This window comes from Hypanus sabinus, chromosome 14, assembly GCF_030144855.1.
Source record: "Hypanus sabinus isolate sHypSab1 chromosome 14, sHypSab1.hap1, whole genome shotgun sequence".
NCBI lineage: Eukaryota > Metazoa > Chordata > Chondrichthyes > Myliobatiformes > Dasyatidae > Hypanus > Hypanus sabinus.
Window position 1 is genome coordinate 6,506,721 of NC_082719.1, and position 20,657 is coordinate 6,527,377.

At 43.5% G+C, this 20,657-nt stretch overlaps 1 protein-coding gene across 3 annotated transcripts; it reads left to right on the forward strand.

The window, feature by feature from the left end:
• The first annotated feature begins 1,772 nt into the window (after window positions 1-1,772).
• paqr3a (progestin and adipoQ receptor family member IIIa) lies at window positions 1,773-19,614 on the forward strand. 3 transcript variants are annotated; one of them, XM_059988729.1, is made up of 7 exons: window positions 1,773-2,122; window positions 2,290-2,478; window positions 5,351-5,513; window positions 6,904-7,059; window positions 13,025-13,222; window positions 16,705-16,795; window positions 18,035-19,614. In XM_059988729.1, the coding sequence occupies exons 2-7, from the start codon at window positions 2,294-2,296 to the stop codon at window positions 18,172-18,174; spliced, it is 933 nt and encodes a 310-aa protein (XP_059844712.1). In that variant the 5' UTR covers window positions 1,773-2,122; window positions 2,290-2,293; the 3' UTR covers window positions 18,175-19,614. The 3 variants fall into 3 exon arrangements, with proteins under 3 accessions (XP_059844712.1, XP_059844713.1, XP_059844714.1); XM_059988730.1 differs by having other exon boundaries at window positions 1,775-2,122; window positions 2,436-2,478; XM_059988731.1 differs by lacking the exons at window positions 1,773-2,122; window positions 2,290-2,478 and adding an exon at window positions 3,041-3,881.
• Window positions 19,615-20,657: the final 1,043 nt, after the last annotated feature.

Below are 20,657 nucleotides of genomic sequence, written 5' to 3' on the forward strand. Positions count from 1 at the left end.
TTCCGGCCAGTCTCCCGCACGCCTTCCGGCCGGTCTCAGCTCAGACCGCCGGTCTCCCGCACACCTTCCGGCCGGTCTCAGCTCAGACCGCCGGTCTCCCGCACACCTTCCGGCCAGTCTCCCGCACGCCTTCCGGCCGGTCTCAGCTCAGACCGCCAGTCTCCCGCACGCCTTCCGGCCAGTCTCAGCTCAGACCGCCAGTCTCCCGCACACCTTCCGGCCAGTCTCCCGCACGCCTTCCGGCCGGTCTCAGCCCAGAGCGTCGGTCTCCCGCACGCCTTCCGGCCGGTCTCAGCTCAGACCACCGGTCTCCCGCACGCCTTCCGGCCGGTCTCAGCTCAGACCGCTGGTCTCCCGCACGCCTTCCGGCCGGTCTCAGCACAGGGCGCCGGTCTCAGCTCAGACCGCCGGTCTCCCGCACGCCTTCCGGCCGGTCTCAGCCCAGAGCGTCGGTCTCCCGCACGCCTTCCGGCCGGTCTCAGCTCAGACCGCCGGTCTCCCGCACGCCTTCCGGCCGGTCTCAGCTCAGACCGCCGGTCTCCCGCACACCTTCCGGCCGGTCTCAGCTCAGACCGCCGGTCTCCCGCACACCTTCCGGCCAGTCTCCCGCACGCCTTCCGGCCGGTCTCAGCTCAGACCGCCAGTCTCCCGCACACCTTCCGGCCGGTCTCCCGCACGCCTTCCGGCCAGTCTCAGCTCAGACCGCTGGTCTCCCGCACGCCTTCCGGCCGGTCTCCCGCACGCCTTCCCGCCGATCTCCCGCACGCCTTCCGGCCGGTCTCAACTCAGACCGCTGGTCTCCCGCACGCCTTCCGGCCGGTCTCAGCTCAGACCACCGGTCTCCCGCACGCCTTCCGGCCGGTCTCAGCTCAGACCGCTGGTCTCCCGCACGCCTTCCGGCCGGTCTCAGCACAGGGCGCCGGTCTCAGCTCAGGCCGCCGGTCTCCCGCACGCCTTCCGGCCGGTCTCAGCTCAGACCGCCGGTCTCCCGCACGCCTTCTGGCCGGTCTCAGCTCAGACCGCCGGTCTCCCGCACACCTTCCGGCCGGTCTCCCGCACGCCTTCCGGCCGGTCTCAGCTCAGACCGCCGGTCTCCCGCACACCTTCCGGCCAGTCTCCCGCACGCCTTCCGGCCGGTCTCAGCACAGGGCGCCAGTCTCCCGCACGCCTTCCGGCCGGTCTCAGCTCAGACCGCCGGTCTCCCGCACACCTTCCGGCCAGTCTCCCGCACGCCTTCCGGCCGGTCTCGGCGCAGGGCGCCAGTCTCCCGCACGCCTTCCGGCCGGTCTCAGCTCAGACCACCAGTCTCCCGCACGCCTTCCGGCCGGTCTCAGCTCAGGCCGCCGGTCTCCCGCACGCCTTCCGGCCGGTCTCAGCTCAGACCGCCAGTCTCCCGCACGCCTTCCGGCCGGTCTCAGCTCAGGCCGCCGGTCTCCCGCACGCCTTCCGGCCGGTCTGAGCTCAGACCGCCAGTCTCCCGCACACCTTCCGGCCAGTCTCCCGCACGCCTTCCGGCCGGTCTCAGCTCAGACCGCCGGTCTCCCGCACGCCTTCCGGCCGGTCTCAGCTCAGACCGCCGGTCTCCCGCACACCTTCCGGCCGGTCTCAGCTCAGACCGCCGGTCTCCCGCACACCTTCCGGCCGGTCTCAGCTCAGACCGCCGGTCTCCCGCACACCTTCCGGCCGGTCTCCCGCACGCCTTCCGGCCGGTCTCAGCTCAGACCACCGGTCTCCCGCACGCCTTCCGGCCGGTCTCAGCTCAGACCGCTGGTCTCCCGCTCGCCTTCCGGCCGGTCTCCGCCCCTCCTCCCGGAAACCGTCTGCTGACCACTTCCGACGCGGGCTCGGGCGGAAAGGCCGTGCGGAGCCTCCGGGTCTGTTGTCCTCGCCTGTCGCCTTCCCGGGTGTGTGGTGCGACCAGGAGTCGGGCCCGTTGCTGGGTGGGGCGGAGCTGGTGTCATCGGCTCGGCAGCGACAGTGCCTGGTGTTGACCTGGACGGGTATGGCACCAGAGCACGCACCTACTTTCCGCTGCTTTCATTTAACGACCCAGTCTGCTGTTGCCACTTCCAGTAGGGGTTTGATGATTCCCAGTGTCTCCAGGCTGTTGGTCTCGTCTTAGGTAATACAGTAGTTGCGAACTGGTTTCGGATTGCATTTAGAATTATTTGGGTGGATTTGAGTGTTCGAATAACGTATCGAACTGGGTTTTACTGACCGTCTATTTTTGGTATAAATTGACCATTATTTATAAAGTCCTGCCTTGTTCTGTTATTTCTTCATTTGCAGCACCATGCCTCAGAAGTTACTCAAAAATGCCCACTTCATTGAATTAGGGAATTACCACTATTGGCCTGTGCTTGTACCACGAGGTATCCGTCTGTATACCTACGAACAAATTCCATCTTTTCTTAAGGATAATCCTTATATTACAGATGGATACAGAGCTTACCTACCTTCAAAATTGTGCTTAAAGAGGTGGGTTATAGATTTTTCTAAAGTCACATTCTTCTTCATATTAGTTTGTATTTTTCAAGTACAGTGAAACTATTAATCCAGTATACAGTGAGATTGTGCTGACGAGTAGTTTTTTCAATATAATTGAATGTTATTCTATCAGTAATCTTAACATTTTTTTTATAGGTATCACACTTCTTCCAGTTTAACTGGCAAATAAAGGGGGTTGTGGGGAAACGGGCCTGGTCACTCTGAAGGGAAGGTAGCAAACAGATGTAAATAAGTTTAAACAGACATCGGGCCCTGGTGGGTGAGAAGGAACCACAAGATGCCCTTTGTTCATATAAATGAGTATTACAACCAGGGATTTCGATCAATTTAACTGAGAATTTTTATTTGTGTATGATATGGTCCTTTTTACACAGTAGAGCCCAAAAACTGTAAGGCATGAAAAACTTTTTTTTAAAAAAAACCTAAAATGTTTACAGTTAAAATGCATTCACCATTCACCCCCCCCCCCCCCCCCCCACCCCCTTTGCTTAGTTGAACTACCTTTTGCAACTGTTGCAGCCAGCAATCTTTTTGGATAAATCTCTATGAGCTTTGCACAATGTGATGGAGCAAGAGTTGCTCATTCTTCCTTGCAAAATTGCTCAAGCTACACCAGCTAAGTTGAGGAGTGGCAGTGGGCAGCAATCTTGAGATCTTGCCGGAAATGTTCAATCCGATTACGGTCAGGAGTCTGACTGTGCCACTGAAGGACATCAATTTTCTCCATTTGAAGTTACTCTGATTGCTCTGGCAGTGTGCTTTGGGTGATTGTCCTGCTGAAAGGTGAACTTAGTTCATATTTTAAGCTTTCTGGCAGAGGTTAGCAGGTTTTTTTAATCCAGGATCTCTCTGTATTTATCAGCATTCATCTTAACATCAGTCCTGACTGGATTTCCAGTCCCTACTGCTGAAAAGTATCCCCATAACATGTTGCAACCTCCACCATATTTGACAGTAGGTCAGTGTTACTTGGCTGATGCACTCACTGTATTAGATTTACGCCACTCAGTGTTGAGGCCAGAAAGTCTCACCCAGTTACAAGACCTTCTTCCACATCTTTACAGGATATTCTAAATGATGCTTTGCAAAGTCTATGGGCAAGGATATGCTTTTTTTTAAACCAGGGCTTCCTTGCCTCTCTTCCATAAATACTCTTTTTTTTGTGCAAGGCCTTAGAGATAGTGGAGCCATGAAATTCATCTCCTGATGCAATCACTGACTTCTACAGCTCTCTCAGAGTGACTGTTAGCATCACTGTAGCCTCTCTTAGAAGTGCATTCTTCTCCGGCGACTGAGTTTAGAGGGTGGCCTGACCTAGGCAGTGTGGCTGTGGTTTCATAACTTATTCATAATGGACTGCACTGAGCTCCAAGGTATGATCGATGTCTTGTATCCTTCCCGAGAGTTGTGCTTTTCTATTAGTACTTCCATGACTTATCTAGAATGTTCTTTTGTCTTCATTTTGGTTTGGTCTGTTGAAAATCTGCCATACTTTTGGACCTTACGGGGGGGGGGGGGGGGGGGTGGTATTATTAATTTAAAATGGGTGATCCTCCAATTTTCTACATCAATAAATTGGGTGAGTTGGTTAGGTAATACTGTATATTGCACCTGAGGAAAGTTAGCCTAGTAATTACAAAGGAGATAAATACTTTTACAACATTCCAATTTTGGTTTTTAATTTTTAGTAAATTGTTGACAAGTTTTGGAATTTCTCTTGATTTGACAAGGTGCACAATGTTTTGTAGATAAGCTCAAAAATCCTACTTCAGTATATTTTGAGTTTAGAAAATGAGACAGTAACATGTGAAAATGGTTGTGAGGGCTGAATGCTGAGCCATTGGAATTTCAAAATCCATATGAATGATAATTGGAGATTGATGTTAATATTGGGGGTGGCAGAAACTGAAGCAGTTCAAAGTAAATTTATTAACAAAATATATATGTCACCATATACAACCCTGAGATTCATTTTCTTGTGGGCATTCATGGTAAGTACAAAGAACCAATAAAATTAAAAGACTGCATGCAACAAGACCGGTGAACAACCAATGGGCAAAATAACATCAAACTGCAAATACAAAAAGAAACAAATAAAAATGCAATAAATATCAACACTATGAGATGAAGAGTTCTTGAAAATGAGCCCATAGGTTATGGAGTGAAGAGCCTCCAGTTCAAGAGCCTGATGGTTGAGGGGTAAGAGCTGTTCCTGAACCTAGCAGTGTGGGTCCTGAGTTTCTGGTACCTCAGTCCTGATGGCAGCAGCAAGAGAGCAGGCCTGGATGGTGTGGAGTCCTTGATGATGGAATCTTTCTCGTGAGAGCACTTCATGTGGGTGTGCTTGACGGTGGGGAGCGTTTTACTTGAGATGGACAGAGTTGTATCCACTACCTTTTGTAAGATTTTCTATTCAAGGGCATTGGTGTTTCCATGCAAGGCCATGATGCAGCCAGTCAATACACTCTACTGCATATCTATAAAAGTTTGTCAAAGTTATAGATGACATGCCAAATCTTCGCAAACTTATAGGAAGTAGAGGCGCTGCCATGCTATCTCTGTCATGGCGCTCAGGACAGATCCTCTGGAAACATCAAAGCATTTAAAGTTGCTGACCCTCACTACCAGTTTCACCCATGTGATTAATTAAATCTGTATGTCTTTGGAATGTGGGAGGAAACTGGAGCATCTGTGTGGTCACTAGAGAACTTTTCATGTAATGTTGTTTTCAAGTAATATTTAGAGATATTATGTTCTTTATCAGAAGACTTTGCATGTAGTCTGAAACAAACAGATATTCTTATACTTTTGCTGTGTAATAATAAGCATTTTTTCTTTACAGTCTTTTCATCCTTTCTAATGAGACAGTGAATATCTGGAGTCACCTTCTTGGATTTTTCCTGTTCTTTGGTCTTGGAATTTATGATATGACCATTGTACTTCCTGAAGCAAATGCCTCCAGGGATGATTATGTTATATATTCTATCTGTCTCTTCTGCTTTCAGGTAAGTGATTTACAGTAGATCGATTCTTTATTTGAACAAGGATCATTTTCTATCTTGCTTATTTTGGCAGCACTTGAATAAAGCAACATTTGTCAACTTTTTTATTGTTATTGCTCCACATTGTCTGTTTTGTTCTCCTGTCCACTTTGCTTAAAGCTGACAAAGGTGGCAATTTTTTTCTAACCTAGTATATTTTGCTCAAATGTTGAAATATGGAATGTTTTTAATGAATGAAATTGATTTCTAATGTTATCCCAACATTACAGAAACATTGGGAGAAGGAAATACTGACCACGGTCTTCGGTTGGTTAGTGTCATATTGTGAGGAAAAGAGTGTCATCAGTATGACAAAGTGCAGTATAATAAACATCTCAAGAATATAATATTCTGAGTTACTTCCAGAAATCTTCAGGTTGATTTAAAAGATAATTGGTTCGTATTGATTAAGTTCAAAGCATTGATTTGCAGTAATAGTTCTAATTGAGCATGTGTAGGATTTGATAGGTACAGAGTTGACTCTGTCCTTCTCTATCATTGAAAAGCTTCTGAAACTCTAGTTAAAAAATTGTAACGCACTGCTCCAAATTTCTAATGAAATTTTGAGCAAAAGTGCTCCTCACAGCATGCGCCTCAAATAGCCTCTGACAACCAAGTCCAACCCCTGGCCTTCTCGTGTGGCTTAGCCTCTAAGCCTGGCAGAACTGTTTCTACTGACAGGAGAAGGGGCAAAGGCGGATCCTGGCACCTTAAAACCAGTGCTTCGGGTAGATGGAGCTTGTCAGCCTGAGAAGGCAGTCCATCTAAGAGAGGAAAGACTCTGATTTTAAACCTCCGCTGCCTTGCAGCCATACCTACTCATGGGAAAGGCTTCAGGAGTAAACCCTGAGGACAAATCCAGAGCAGGAGTCCCTAAGGCAGTCAGACGTTGCCTTCAACCTCATTCTGGCAACTCCTGCGACGACACTGGTGCCAAGCTGTATCAACCCTTGCCCTTCCCTTGGATAATAGCAGTGTCGTGGAGAGGAGAGTCTTGCTGCATGGGAAACTGCTGGTCTTACATCCAACCTTGCCTAGGCCTGTGCCCTGGAAACCATTCCAGGCGCAGATCTGTGGTCTTGCGAGACTAATGGATGCCACCACCTCTTGCTAATAGAAACTTTCTTACTTTACTCTTTCTGTAACTACAGTTCTTTAATTTTGAGAGTGGTGTAATTGCAGGACAAGTATTGCTCAAGAGATACCATATTTGAGATGAGGATGCAAATATTCTAAGATTTGTTTAAAAGCTGAAGACAAACTTTTGCAAATGTTAAGTCTTGGGCATTAGAATGTGAATTATTATAACTTGTATTTATACATTTTCTTTAAATTGGTGATATTGCTTTTGCAGGTTTGCATGCTCTGTTCAGTGGGATATCACCTATTTTGCTGTCATCGCTCTGAGAAAGCAAATCGGCGCTGGATGGCCCTTGATTATGCTGGCATTGCCATAGGAATTTTGGGCTGTTATGTTCCTGCAGTGTTCTATGCCTTTTACTGTAATGAGGTGAATCAATTTCTTTTTCTCCTACTGTCTATTTAAACTACTATACAAGATACCTTTTTTTTTAAAAAAAACACCTAAACCTTTGGTATTTTATTAACCAAAATGTTAACTTTGAATTGGAATTCTATACACAAACAACATGCACATGTGTGCATATGGAGCAGAATCAGACCACTTGCTTGACTCCACCAAATGAAATCTTGACTGAATTGATTGTATCCTTCTTCAGCTCTTCTCTTTATACCTTTGGTAATCTCAGTGCCTTTGTTTATCTTTTATGTTCAAACCTCTGCTTATTGTGTATTTTATACTGCAAAAAAAAACAAATTATGTTGCCTGCACCATTTGAGGGAGAGACTGCAAATTTTGTGATATTTTGAGACTAGGTGGAGGAATTTTGCTTTGTTTGTCTTTGTTTCCCCCCCAGTTCCACAGGTGTTTATTTTGTTCTTTATCTTTTCCAAATGTTATGAAATAGTCTATTCTTGTATATACAGAATGGGGAGCAGAATAATGAGTGTAATCCCTTCTGTCAGGGAAAAGGTCCCTCCATATATCAATTAAACCAACATCTTAAAAAAGTGTATTAACTTTCTTATGTAAAGGTTTTGTTTCATAGGTTTTTCTATTGGAAGAGTCTGTTTGGTTGTAATTGTAAATTATATTCAATAACGTAACTGAATTTGTCTATATTCCCCCTTACCAGAATATATCTGCCCTCTTTATCTCCCATTTCGAATACTTTTTCAAAATTTAGCTTACTTGATATAAGAATAGCAACTCCTCTCCTGTGTCCTGATTTATGAGGAGAAAAACAAATTAGTGAAGCCCATTCTCCTTAGCTTTCTATGCTCATTATCACTTAAATGAGTTTCCTGTAAATATACTACATGGGCTTGTTCTTTTTTCCATTTTGGATAAAATTCTATTATGTTTGATTGGATTCAATAGCCCATTTACATTAAAAGAAATGAATTTTACTTTGTCCTTAGCCATCTTTATTTATCTGTCAATGTACCATTGAAATTAGCAGAATAAAACTTAACCGATCTACTCCCTGAATAAATAAGAACCAAGAAACACAAATAATAACAAAAATGGCAACGAACATGTGATTCCAATGCTGAGGTCTCTGGTAGATGACCCTGTGTTGAGCTAGAGGAAAGGTCGAGCTAGAGGAAAGGTCTAGCTGTGGGGGATAACCCCTCCTACTTGTGAGTTGAGGGCCCCCATTGCAGTATTCATAAAAGTCAGTGAACAAATTCATTACACAGAAAAGATTTCCCTGTTTACTCGTATATACGCACACATATATATATTCTCATTTTGGTGGGGAAAAAGGAGTAAGTGAGCGAATAAAGAATAACAACTAAGTAATATAAAATCCACATTATAATAAGTATTTCTCGAGATAGGTATATCACCGTCTACTTTTGTTTCCGTTTAGCTTCTCAACATTTTAAAATTTAGCCAAACCTTATGGCTCTTCTGAAGGGCGCAAGGACTGTCTTTGGTAAACTCCCGGTCTCTTCCAGATGTACTTCTCTTGGCCTCCTCCAGTCTCCTGCCTTCTTGATTCTTGCACTATATCCAAGCGGTGCGGGATAATTCCTCTGCCAGGCTTTCCCTCAGTTTGATCGCGCTGACGGGCAACCCTCTGGCCTTCATGTCTGTAGTCACCTCTTCTACTGTCTGGTACAACCGCGTCCCATTGTCATAAAACACTCGATGTTTAGCAGGGTACAGAGTTTGATATCTAATCCTTTTTTACGTTAGTACTCGATTTACTTCAGAGAATTCTTTACATTTCTGCAGGACCGTGGGGGGGGGGGGGGTAAATCTTGGTCGAAATATATTATCGCCTAAAAACACCCTCTTCTTACCCCAGGCCCTTCGTAGAATCTCTGCCTTGGTACTGTACCAAAGGAATTTAATTATTATTGAGCATGGCTTATCTTGGGTAGACTTTGGGACTAATGCACAATGCGTTCTCTCTATTTCCAGCTCCGTAGTCAAGAGAAGCTCCAGTGCATCCCACAGCAACTTTCCGACAAACTCCATCATAGACGAGCCCTCCGCTCCTTCGGGAATGTTGTATATTCTGATATTTTTCCGCCATGATCTTCCCTCCAGGTCAAGCAGTTTACCTTCTTGGTGATTTAATATTTTTATTGTCTTACTCAGTATCTGTTCCACATTTTGAACGGGATCTTCCACCTTCTCAATTCGAGTCTCTGCCACTGCTATTTTTTGATTGACGTTGGCAAGCTCTGACTTAATATCATGTAGCTGCTGCTTTATTTCTTTCTGGAACTCCCTTATCTCTTTCAGTATTTCAGTCATATTCACCGCTTCGCCTGAGCGAGTCCCAACGTCCACCTTGCTAGCACGCGGTCGGGTAGGAGAGCCGCTCGCAGCTGCAGGCTCCACAGTGTCGCTGTTTTTATTTCCATTCTTTTTCCCCATTCTTGCCCCTCTTTTCAGTTCAAACATTTTTTTGAAAAATACTATATTTGATGGGTTAACGGGGCTTAATACTCGTTTTTCCGGAGGAGCTAGTGACTTAAGCTGCCATTCTCAACGATGACATCACCGGAACCCCCTGCTTTGATTGTCTTAAGTAGGTGATTACTAGTTCTAGATACTCTCAAAGGAAACATCCTTTCCTATACATCCTCTGCTTTGAAGTCACTGCTCATTTTTCTAATTTCCAGCAAATATAAGCCTAGTTTGTACATCCTTTCCTAATGAGTGATAACTGATTGTTTAAGATGTCTGGGAAATCTTCCAACTTGCTTCTCTCAATTTTCTAGCAATTTTCTCTTGACGGTAAAGATACCATGATCTGCAGGGTTCTGGTATGATATTATTTCGGGGAACGTGGTGGCATAGTGGTTGCTGGAATGCTTTTTAGTACCAGCGACTCGGCTTCAATTCTGCTGCTGCCTATAAGGAATTTGTACGCTCCCCCCCCTCCCCCGACCCGGTAGGTTTCCTCCCACAGTCCAAAGACGCACTGGTAGGTTACTTGGCCATTGTAAATTGTGCCTTGATTAGGCTAGTGTTATATCAGCGTGTGCTGGACAGCACTGCTCAAAGGGCGTATTACACACTGTATCTCAATCAAATATATTCATGTTTCCTTAAATAAGGTGACTAGATTCCTTTGTGTCTCAGAGCTCTAGGGTTTCACATTGTGTGGATAATGTACTTTTAAATTTTTAGGCCAAAATAAATAACTTCATATTTTCCCCCCATTTTACTCCTTTTGCTAGATTTTGGTCTTCACTTAAGGGTTACAACTTTCCTATCTTTGTGTCATCAGCAAATTTTGATGCCTTCATCTGAGTCATTTATATAACTTTAAATTGAGTAACGGACCCTGTGGCCCCCACTTAGTCATTCAGCATGGAAATAAATAATTTGGCCCAACCCTTCCATTTCGATCATGAAGCCTTTGAGCTTCCTTACTGTGTCTTGAATGACAAACAGTAATGTGCCCAGCACAGACCAGAGGCACGTTACTAGTTACAGCACTTTAGACGAAAATTACAACCTTCCACCATCACATTTTGCTTCCTACTGTTAGGCTAATTCTATATCCAGTTAGATAATCCAGATATTCCTGAATGGCATGCAATCAAACTTTCCAGAGCAACCTACCCTGTGGAACTCTTTCAAAGGCATTTCTGAAGTTCGTTCATATAAACTATGTATACCTCCCTGTCTTCATTGTCTTTTTGGTTACTACTTCAAACAAAATAAATGTGAGAAGTGATTTTCCTTTGCATAAAGCTGTGCTAACAAACTTTGTCTTTTCCAAGCATTTTCATTTCTTGTCCCATTGAATTCCCTCCACAGATGTTAGGCTCGCTGGCCTATTGTTGCCAGGTTTTTCTTTGCAGTCTTTTCAAACAAGAGCATTACATTAGCAATCCTCCACTCTTCTGGTGCCTTACCTGTTGCTATGATGCATAGATCTCAGCCTTGCATCTGCAGCTTCACACATAGAGTAGATGTCTACTTTGGTCTTTGAGGAGCCCTGAATTCCCCATAGCTATTCTTTACAATTCATTTAAGCTGATAATTATCTATTTCATGTTGCCATTCAGAAAAGGATCTATTTATACTTCTGTTTCTGGTTAGGCAGGCAGTCTTCAATGCACATTACTATGTTACCTTACTCCATTAAATTTTATTTTCTGTAACAATCTTGGATACAGCAATTTATCAAATGTCTTCTGGAAATCTGAGTCCTTTTCACTAGTTACCCTTTACCCAGAATACAGTATTGTATTTTTCCCAAAGAATAAATGGATTAAATGACTTCCTTTTTAGAAAACCATGTTTCCTTTGCCAGATTCCCTTTTATATTTTTAAGTGACCTTCCAAATCAGAGCCAACATTTTCCCTATTACAGATAAGCAAACTGGCTTGAATCTTGTCTTCCTTCCTTTTTGAATAAAAGAATTGCATTTGCTTTTTTCCAGTTCAGTGGAGTCTTCCACTAATCTAGGGGATTTTTGAAATTTAAAACCATTTCATCATTTACCTCACCAGCCACTTCTCAAGATCTTATGATTAACTATCAGGACTCGATTAGCCCGGAACTTCAGTAATTTGCTCAGTACATCTACCTTGGTCATCATAATCTTCCTGAGTTCCTCTCCTACATTGAATTCTGGGAATACAGCTATTTCTGGGACCATTTGCTTGCTCCTGGTAAGATGGCGGCACGTTCAATGTAGCGTCCACTATGGGTCCAATCAAAGGTGTATGTGTTCCATCTTACAATCACAAGTCAGTGCTGGATATGCAGAACTATCCCATCAGCGAGTTGCTGGATAGCGATGGAGCCGGACTTACTACTGTTTTGTTGTGACCTGGCCTTGTGTATCGTTGGACAGTGTGCAGTCCAAAAATGTGCAAGGGATCGTCTTGGGCATTTTGATTGTGATTGCAAGACCCCATTGGACATTGGTACTGTGGAATACTGCATGTGCAGTTTATTGACAAGACTGTCGAGGGAGCTGTATTGCATCTTTTGTGTTGAGGTCACCTGAGGTAGCTGACTAGGAGAGGAAACTGAAGAAGTGCCTAAGAGCCTTTGTGGAGTGTGCTGAAATTTATTCTAGACTTGGGGAGGGGATGGTGCTGCCCTCTAGTGTTCATCCAGTGGAAGAAGTGGATACTCACAGACTTGAACTATATTTTTCTTTCTGGGGTACTTTTCTGAAATTGTAAACATTTGTGCTATGTTCTGTGTGCTATTGGTAATGTGTTTTGCACCTTGGCCCCAGAGGAATGCTGTTTCATTTGGCTACATTCATGTATGCTTGAGTTACAATTTAACTTGAACTTACAGGTGGATCGTGCCTCTTTCAGATTTGCATCAAGATGTGGGAAAGGGCCAATATAACAGTAAATTACCATCGTTAAAGACAAGGACCTACATAGAGTAATAGTCTTAGAGCACCACAACACAGAAGTAGGACCTTTGGTCCATCCAATCTGTGCCAAAGTGATATTCTGCCTCGTCCCATTGAGCTGCACGTGGAACATAGCTCTGCCTAGCCCACACATCCATGTACTTATCCAGATTTCTCAAAGGTTGAAATATAAACTCCAGCCACCCTTTCTACTGGCAGCTCGATCCACACTCGCAGCACCCTCTGAATGAAGTTGTTCCCCTTAAATATTTCACATTAACCTCTGACCACCAGTTCTGGTCACACCTCACCTCAGTGGGAAAAAGCCCTTTTGCAATTACCCATCTATGCCCCTCATCTAAAAACTACTTCCTCTCAAGTCACTTAATTGGGTAACAGAACCCAACTAATACTTCCAGAAACACTATGGTGTATTATCAGAATTTCAGATAATTGAATTAACCTCCAAATTGAGCAGTTTTTCTAAGCATAAACCCATTTCTGGAGTTAATATGTTGTATTTTTGTCTTATTTAGTTTTGGCGACAGGTGTACTTAATAATGGTGCTGGCTATGATATTGGCAGTATTCTTTGCACAGATACATCCATATTATGTCACTCAGCAGTGGTACAGCTTGCGTGCACTCACATTCTGCTGTGTTTCTGCATATGGGCTGATCCCAACTATTCATTGGATTTGGCAGAATGGAGGGATGGGTGCACCCATTGTTCAGGTAAGTACATCATCAGTAAATGGGAGTACAAACTTAATACAGTTAATGTTTAAAATTAACAAAACTGGCAATCAAATATTGTATTCTGCCTAACATGTCAAAAGCTCAGTGTACTTAATTTAATAACTTTCATGATGCAATCTACTCCATAGTTCAGATTTATTTTACCTTTGGCCCAAAATATTTATTGCTAACTTTAGTAGTTAATCAGCTCCAGTTTTCTCCCATGGTCCAAAGACGTACCAGATAGGAGGTTAATTGTCATGTAAATTGTCCTGTGGCTATGATTAATTAGGCTTTGTGGGCTGGAAGGGACTATTCTATGCTGCATCTCTAAATAAGCAAGTAAAAACTAAATATTGTAAGCTCTAGGGTCATTCTGCATCTTGCAGGGAGAAGCAGTTAACTGCACGTTGAAACCCCTAGATCAGAACTTAGCAAAAGGAAAAGCAGACGATTTTTCAGTTGTCCATAAGTTGGGGAGGAGAGGTAGGGTGAAGGTAGTATGTGATGGGGATAAGACCAGAAATGCCAGAATAATAATTGTTATTGAAAACACCAGGAGATAGAGTAAATTGTGCAATATTCTGTTAATCCAAATGACCACTACTCCTAGTCTAAATTTAGTATTCTTTTCCCCACACAACCACACCCCTTTCTTTCCACCTCTGACACCTTGGCTAGCTATCTGGAACCTGCACTCTAGCTGTCTTTACCTGAAACCTAACCGCTCTGACCAAGTTTTTAAATTCACTTTTAAGTTCCTATTTCAACTTTATCTGTGGGTCTGCGATGGTGTTGGGGACATTTTCTACATTTGGAACAGAACATTTTAGCAGTCAGGCCATTCAGCCCATGTGCACAGACACTTCAACCTACTCTGATAACCCAGTGCTTTCCTCCCACATAGGCACAAGGATGAAAGAAAAACAGAGGGCTAAAGTCTCTTAACTGTCCCTAATGTATTTGCTGCACATTCCACACACCACTCTGACACTGTGTATATTAAAAAAAATAAAAAGTACTATCTCTGATATACCACCTATATTTTCCTCCTTTCAACTTGAAATTATGCCCTTTCCACCATGGGATACACCTCTTATACTCCATTGTTCCAAAGCGAAAAGCCCCAGCCCATTTAACTGAAGACGTGCTATTTAATTCAGGCAGTATCCTGATAAATCTCCTCTGCACCTTCTTGAAAGCTTCTGTACCCTTTTTATAATGACGGAACCGGAACAAAACATGATACTCAAGTATGAGCAAACACGAGGAAATTTGCAGATGCTGGAAATTCAAACAACACACACAAAATGCTGGTAGAACACAGCAGGTTAGGCAGCATCTATAGGGAGAAGCGATGTCACACTTCACACTTCGTGACACTTCTCATGCTTTGAATTTTTTCAATGATATTAAGTTCCCTGGCCCCCTCCGTCTTATTTTCACCATGGACGTCCAGTCCCTATACATCTCCATCCCCCACCAAGATGGTCTCGAAGCTCTTCGCTTTTTTTTGGATTCCAGACCTAACCAAATCCCCTCCACCACCACTCTCCTCCATCTAGCGGAATTAGTTCGTACTCTTAATTCTCCTTTGGCTCCTCCCACTTCCTCCAAACCAAGGGTGTAGCCATGGGCACCCGTATGGGTCCCAGTTATGCCTGCCTTTTTGTTGGCTTTGTGGAACAGTCCATGTTCCAAGGCTATACCAGTATCCATCCCCCTCTTTTCCTTCACTATATCGACGACTGCATTGGCGCTGCCTCTTGCACGCGTGCTGAGCTCATCAACTTCATTAACTTTGCCTCCAACTTTCACCCTGCCCTCAAATTTACCTGGTCCATTTCCGACACCTTCCTCCCCTTGATCTTTCTGTCTCCATCTCTGGAGACGGCCTATCTACTGATATCTACTATAAACCTACAGTGTCTCACAGCTACCTGGACTATTCCTCTTCCCACCCTGTCTCTTGCAAAAAGGCTATCCCCTTCTCACAATTCCTCCGTCTCCGCCGCATCTGCTCTCAGGATGAGGCTTTTCTTTCCAGGACGAAGGAGATGTCTTCCTTTTTTAAGCAAAGGGGCTTCCCTTCGTCTACCATCAACTCTGCTCTCAAACGCATCTCTCCCATTTCCCGCACATCTGCCCTCACCCCATCCACCCGCCACCCCACTCGGGATAGGGTTCCCCTTGTCCTTACCTACCACCCCACCAGCCTCCAGGTCCAACATATAATTCTCCATAACTTCTGCCACCTCCAACGGGATCCCACTGCCAAACACATTTTCCCTCTTCCCCCCCCTTCTGCTTTTCGCAGGGATCGCTCCCTACGCGACTCCCTTGTCCACTTGTCCCCCGCATCCCTTCCCACCGATCTCCCTCCTGGCACTTATCCTTGTAAATGGAACAAGTGCTACACCTGCCCTTACACTTCCTCCCTCACCACCATTCAGGGCCCCAGACAGTCCTTCCAGGTGAGGCGACACTTCACCTGTGAGTCGGCTGGTGTGGTATACTGCGTCCGGTGCTCCCGGTGTGGCCTTTACTGGTGAGACCCGACGTAGACTGGGAGACCGTTTCGTGGAACACCTACGCTTGGTCCGCCAGAAAAAGCAGTATCTCCCAGTGGCCACACATTTTAATTCCACATCCCATTCCCATTCTGATATGTCTATCCATGGCCTCCTCTATTGTTAAAATGAATCCAAACTCAGTTTGGAGGAACAACACCTTATATACCGGCTGGGTAGCCTCCAACCTGATGGCATGAACATTGACTTCTCTAACTTCTGTTAATGCCCCTCCTCTCCTTCTGACCCCATCCCTGACATATTTAGTTGTTTGCCTGTTCTCCATCTCCCTCTGGTGCTTCCTTCCCCCACCCCCCCTTTCTTTCTCCTGAGGCCTCCCATCCCATGATCCTTTCCCTTCTCCAGCTCTGTATCACTTTGCCAATCACCTTTCCAGCTCTTAGCTTCATCCCACCCCCTCCGGTCTACTCCTATCATTTCGCATTTCCCCCTCCCCCCCCCCCCCCCACTTTCAAATCTCTTACTATCTTTCCTTTCGGTTAGTCCTGACAAAGGGTCTCGGCCCGAAATGTCGACATCGCTTCTCCCTATATATGCTGCCTAGCCTGCTGTATTCCACTAGTATTTTGTGTGTGTTATTACTCAAGTATGATCTAGTTTTGTAGAGTGGCAACATTACCCTGTAGCTCTTGAACTCAATTCCCTGATCAATGTATCACAATACATGCTTTCTTAACCAGCTTATCAAATTGCACAGCAACTTTGATGCACCTATAAATATGGATCTTAAGTTCCCTCTGTTTGTCTACACTGCCAGGACTCCTGACTTGTAAATACAGGCTATTCTTAAACATGGATAGTTTTGATTTTTTTTTAAAAATCACAAAAATTGTTAGCTGGTGTTAAAAGGGTGAATAAAAATACAGTTTTTCTTTTACTGCATCTCAGGCATTTGTTCCACGCATATTTGTGATGTATTTCATCGGTGCAGTAGCTTTTTTCCTCTATATCACAAAAATCCCAGAAAGATACTTCCCAGGTGAGTATGAACAAGGTTTTCTTTTTCATACTATACCCAAGTTTAGTGGCAAGTTTATTACCATCTTGGTTTTCACATAAATCCATGGTGCATTTAGATTGGGGGGGGGGGGGTTTAATTTTATAATAATTAATCAGTTTTTTAATTAGTAGAATTACCTGAAACAGGATGCAATACAAGATTCTGTAGACTGGGAGCTCACTTACACCAATGTAAATTTGGAAGAGTAGTTCAGAATCACAGTAGTTCAGTGTTTTGCTATGTGTTTATTGCCTATTCTCATTTATCAGATTTGACTATTCATATTCGTCGTTTATTTTCCATGTTTACCCATTCCACTACATTACTTCTAAGTTATCCTTTTCATAGTTGACTCTGCCTTTTAAGTTCTGTTGAGTGTATTTGGAAATTGCACCCTGTATACTCAAGGCTAAACCCTGGAGACTTCCCCGTAGACTTATCATCTGAAAAAGAACTATAACAACTACTGTTTTGTGTTACTTGGTCACTTTTCTATCCGTGTTGTTACATTCACTGCACACATCATGTCCTGGTTTAACTTCCCAAAATGCTTCACCTCCTCTTTGTCTGAATTAAATTCCAGCTGACTTATCCTTGCCCACTTTTCCAGATGATCCAGATGGTACTGAAACTTTCGACAAGTGGTCCATGGATCCCTCAGTTAATGATCGGGCTCTCTGGCATTAAAAGTAGGGTTGGGAACTCCTGCTTCAGACAATCATCTTTGCTATACCAGCTCATCAATTTTGATGGCATACATAAACTTAATAATGCTACATGTCATCCAAATTATTAACATATTGCAAACAGGACCCACAGCAAGTTTTGCAGTTAGGTAGACAATTAAGCACAGTATTACTGCCTAGCAACTCAATTTTTTGAATTATACTCCTTTAGTATATTTAAATAAGTTATGCCTGCTGACTACAATAATCCTATCAGCAATGCCTACACTAAGGTAAGCTAAAACTAAGCAAGAAAGATCTTAAATGAATGAGGAATACTTAGTATGTATGTTTAGAAAATATTTGGCATTTATTTAATCCCATACCAGGATCTTCCACTTTGAATTGTAGAGCAGTGTGTTCCATATTTAAAGCTTCAGTAAGTAGGAATTAAGTTTTGTGTTGGATGTGAAGACCTTAGAATGTAGTAATATAGTAAATTGGTTTCCACTAATGACACTTTGTTCTGTCTAATGCTTTGTACTTTTTACAGGACAGGTCAACTACCTGGGTTCCAGTCATCAGTGTTGGCATGTCCTTGTTGTCCTGATGTTTTATTGGTGGCACCAAACTGGAGTGTATATTACACAATATAGACACAACCAACCCTGTTCTGAATTAATCAGTACATAACAGTAGCGTCTTGTGAGAAATTTCCTTAAGTGCCTATTGAGTTTGTAACAGTACACTGAGCAGGGGAAGTCAGCAATTTTTAATTGTTGATTTGATAAGTGTTCACTACTTGTATAGATATTTAAACAAATTGATATTTGGCTTTTGCCTTGAGCAGTAAAACATGAACTGTTTTTGCGGTAGCCTTTTAAGGTGTATCCACGTAGAGAATTTAGTTAGAGTAATTCTTTGAAATGTCAATAACTGGAAAATCAGTGGGCACATTAATGGCTAAGACGTAATTTTTTTTAAAGAACTGGCAAGTTGCTGGTTACAGCCATGTGGATCTCAGATTATTTAGATGTTGTTTTAAACCTGTGTTACACTGTATTTTATTAACCCTTGCTTGGGAGTCCAAGGGTGCTAAGAGGTTCAGTAATTACCTTGTACATTTGGTTAACAAGCAGCCAAAACTGAACTTCATTAACACTTCAGTATTCATGCAGATTTGAAGCCAGCAATTAAGTGTAATGTTTCTGATCTAGTTAGTTGAGTTTGTAAGACAGAGAAATTCCTATTTCCACATGTGAAAAATGAGAAAGGGCAAACTTTTTTAAATTAAAGCATGCATAACACTTACAGGATATAGTACTGTCCTAAGGAACAGAAATGGGAAGAGAATGGGCAATTATTTAAAATTAACTGGTCTACAGTGCTAGGGGAAACAATTAAAACCTTAAGTTACAGCATTTTCAAAGAATACTATTATAATGGCTGGCACTAGCTTGAAGTGACTCAACTGTACCACAATTACTTCAGTGTTCTTAAGTGAACATCTAAATGGGACTGCACTACAGCTATAAAGAACGTCCAACACTTTGTGCAGTATAATTCATGTGAGGTTAAGAAAAAAACGGGGTTACGACCCACCTTTCTACTGTTGTAGAAGTGAAGGGGTCAAGTAGAGATCGTTGTAAACTAGGGCCGGCAGATTATTTGAGCAGACCAGGGATATAGCTGTCTGTCGTGTTTACCAAAATACAAATTTAGATAACCATGTAGTAAAAGTATTACTACTGATCACTTAATTTGTACATTGTTTTTATGAAAGTATTCAGAGCATCAGATTGAATTATAAAATTCACTGAGGGTTAAGTGCAATTTTTATTTAAAAAAAAGTTCTTGCATTGAAAAAAGTTTACCAAAACAACTACCACTCTTCAGGATCAGTTTTTTTAAAAATAAATAACCGTCTATCTTGTTTTCACTCTTACATTTTTACTACTTGCCCTTAAAAGGACAAGCTGGTCTTGTGGTTTTTATATTTATGGATTGTATTCATGTTGGAAAATGTAGCTTTTTTTGTTGCAGAAGAAGTGTTGGGTTCATGTTAATATTTGAACTCTGCTTTTCCTGTAATTCTGTGCTGGCCTTGTCAAATAAAATCTGTTTTCAACAAAGCTGAATTACTGATTTGCATCAGTTCTTCCAAAATTCACAAATTACAAAATATCTATAAAGTCCAAGGCATCATTTGGGGCTAGGCAATGTTCCTTCTAATGTTTTTTTTAAATAAGGCCACAGCACTTTACTAAAATATTATATAAAAGAGAATTCCATCTGCAAGGCAACAAAGGCTGTGCGACATGCGCAGGAGCGTTTCAGTTACTGCAGGGCATGCACGCATGCAGCTCAGTCAGTAGAACAGTGCTAGGCAATTTATCTCACTTGATTTACTCAATCCAGTGATCCTTATGATAGGGATTCCAGAGTAGGTCCTAATATAGAATGAAATTTTCTCTCTTCCCCTGTACTCTATCCCCCACCCCCTAGAAAAAATAACAACAAAGCACATTTTAAATGTTTGTGAGTGAAGTCAATGTCTATTGGACAAAGCAAGCAAGTTGCTCAGATACATAGTCAATTGGTTATTTTGCATTTCCGAAGTTAAACCAGGAGAGACAACACACTGGACTTGGTTTATACAAACACAGCACAGGCATACAAAGCAGCCCCCCCCCCCCCCCCCCCCCCCCCCCCCCCGTCCATATCTGTCATGTTAACACCAGCATATAAACCACTGGTTAAATGTGTGAGAGCAGAGAAAAGACAGATAAGGGTCTGGCCAAAAGGAGCAGCCTCAGCACTACAAGACTGTTTTTTGCACACAGACTGGGAAATATTCAGACAGCAGCCTCCTATGATGACCATATAGACATTGAGGAGTATGCGGAGGCAGTGATCAGCTACATAGCCAAATGCATGGAGGATGTCACTGTGATGAAAACCTTCACCGCACGTGGTTATAAAAAGCCATGGATGATACCAGAGGTGTGTTCACTACTGAAGGCACGTGACACGGCCCACAGATCGGGGGACAGGAGTACACTTCGCTCAGCCAGGTCTGCGCTTTCACTAGGGATCAGGAAAGCGAAAAGGGCCTACACAGGCAAAATACATGGACACTTCTGTGACACAGGTGACACCAGACGGATGTGGCAGGG

Excerpts from the sequence above, each read along its gene's own strand:
- paqr3a (XM_059988729.1), top strand. The coding sequence starts at position 2,294 with ATGCCTCAGAAGTTACTCAAAAATGCCCACTTCATTGAATTAGGGAAT. Across the intron at positions 7,060-13,024 it reads ATGCCTTTTACTGTAATGAG|TTTTGGCGACAGGTGTACTT; the intron begins GTGAATCAATTT and ends TGTCTTATTTAG. Across the intron at positions 13,223-16,704 it reads TGGGTGCACCCATTGTTCAG|GCATTTGTTCCACGCATATT; the intron begins GTAAGTACATCA and ends ACTGCATCTCAG.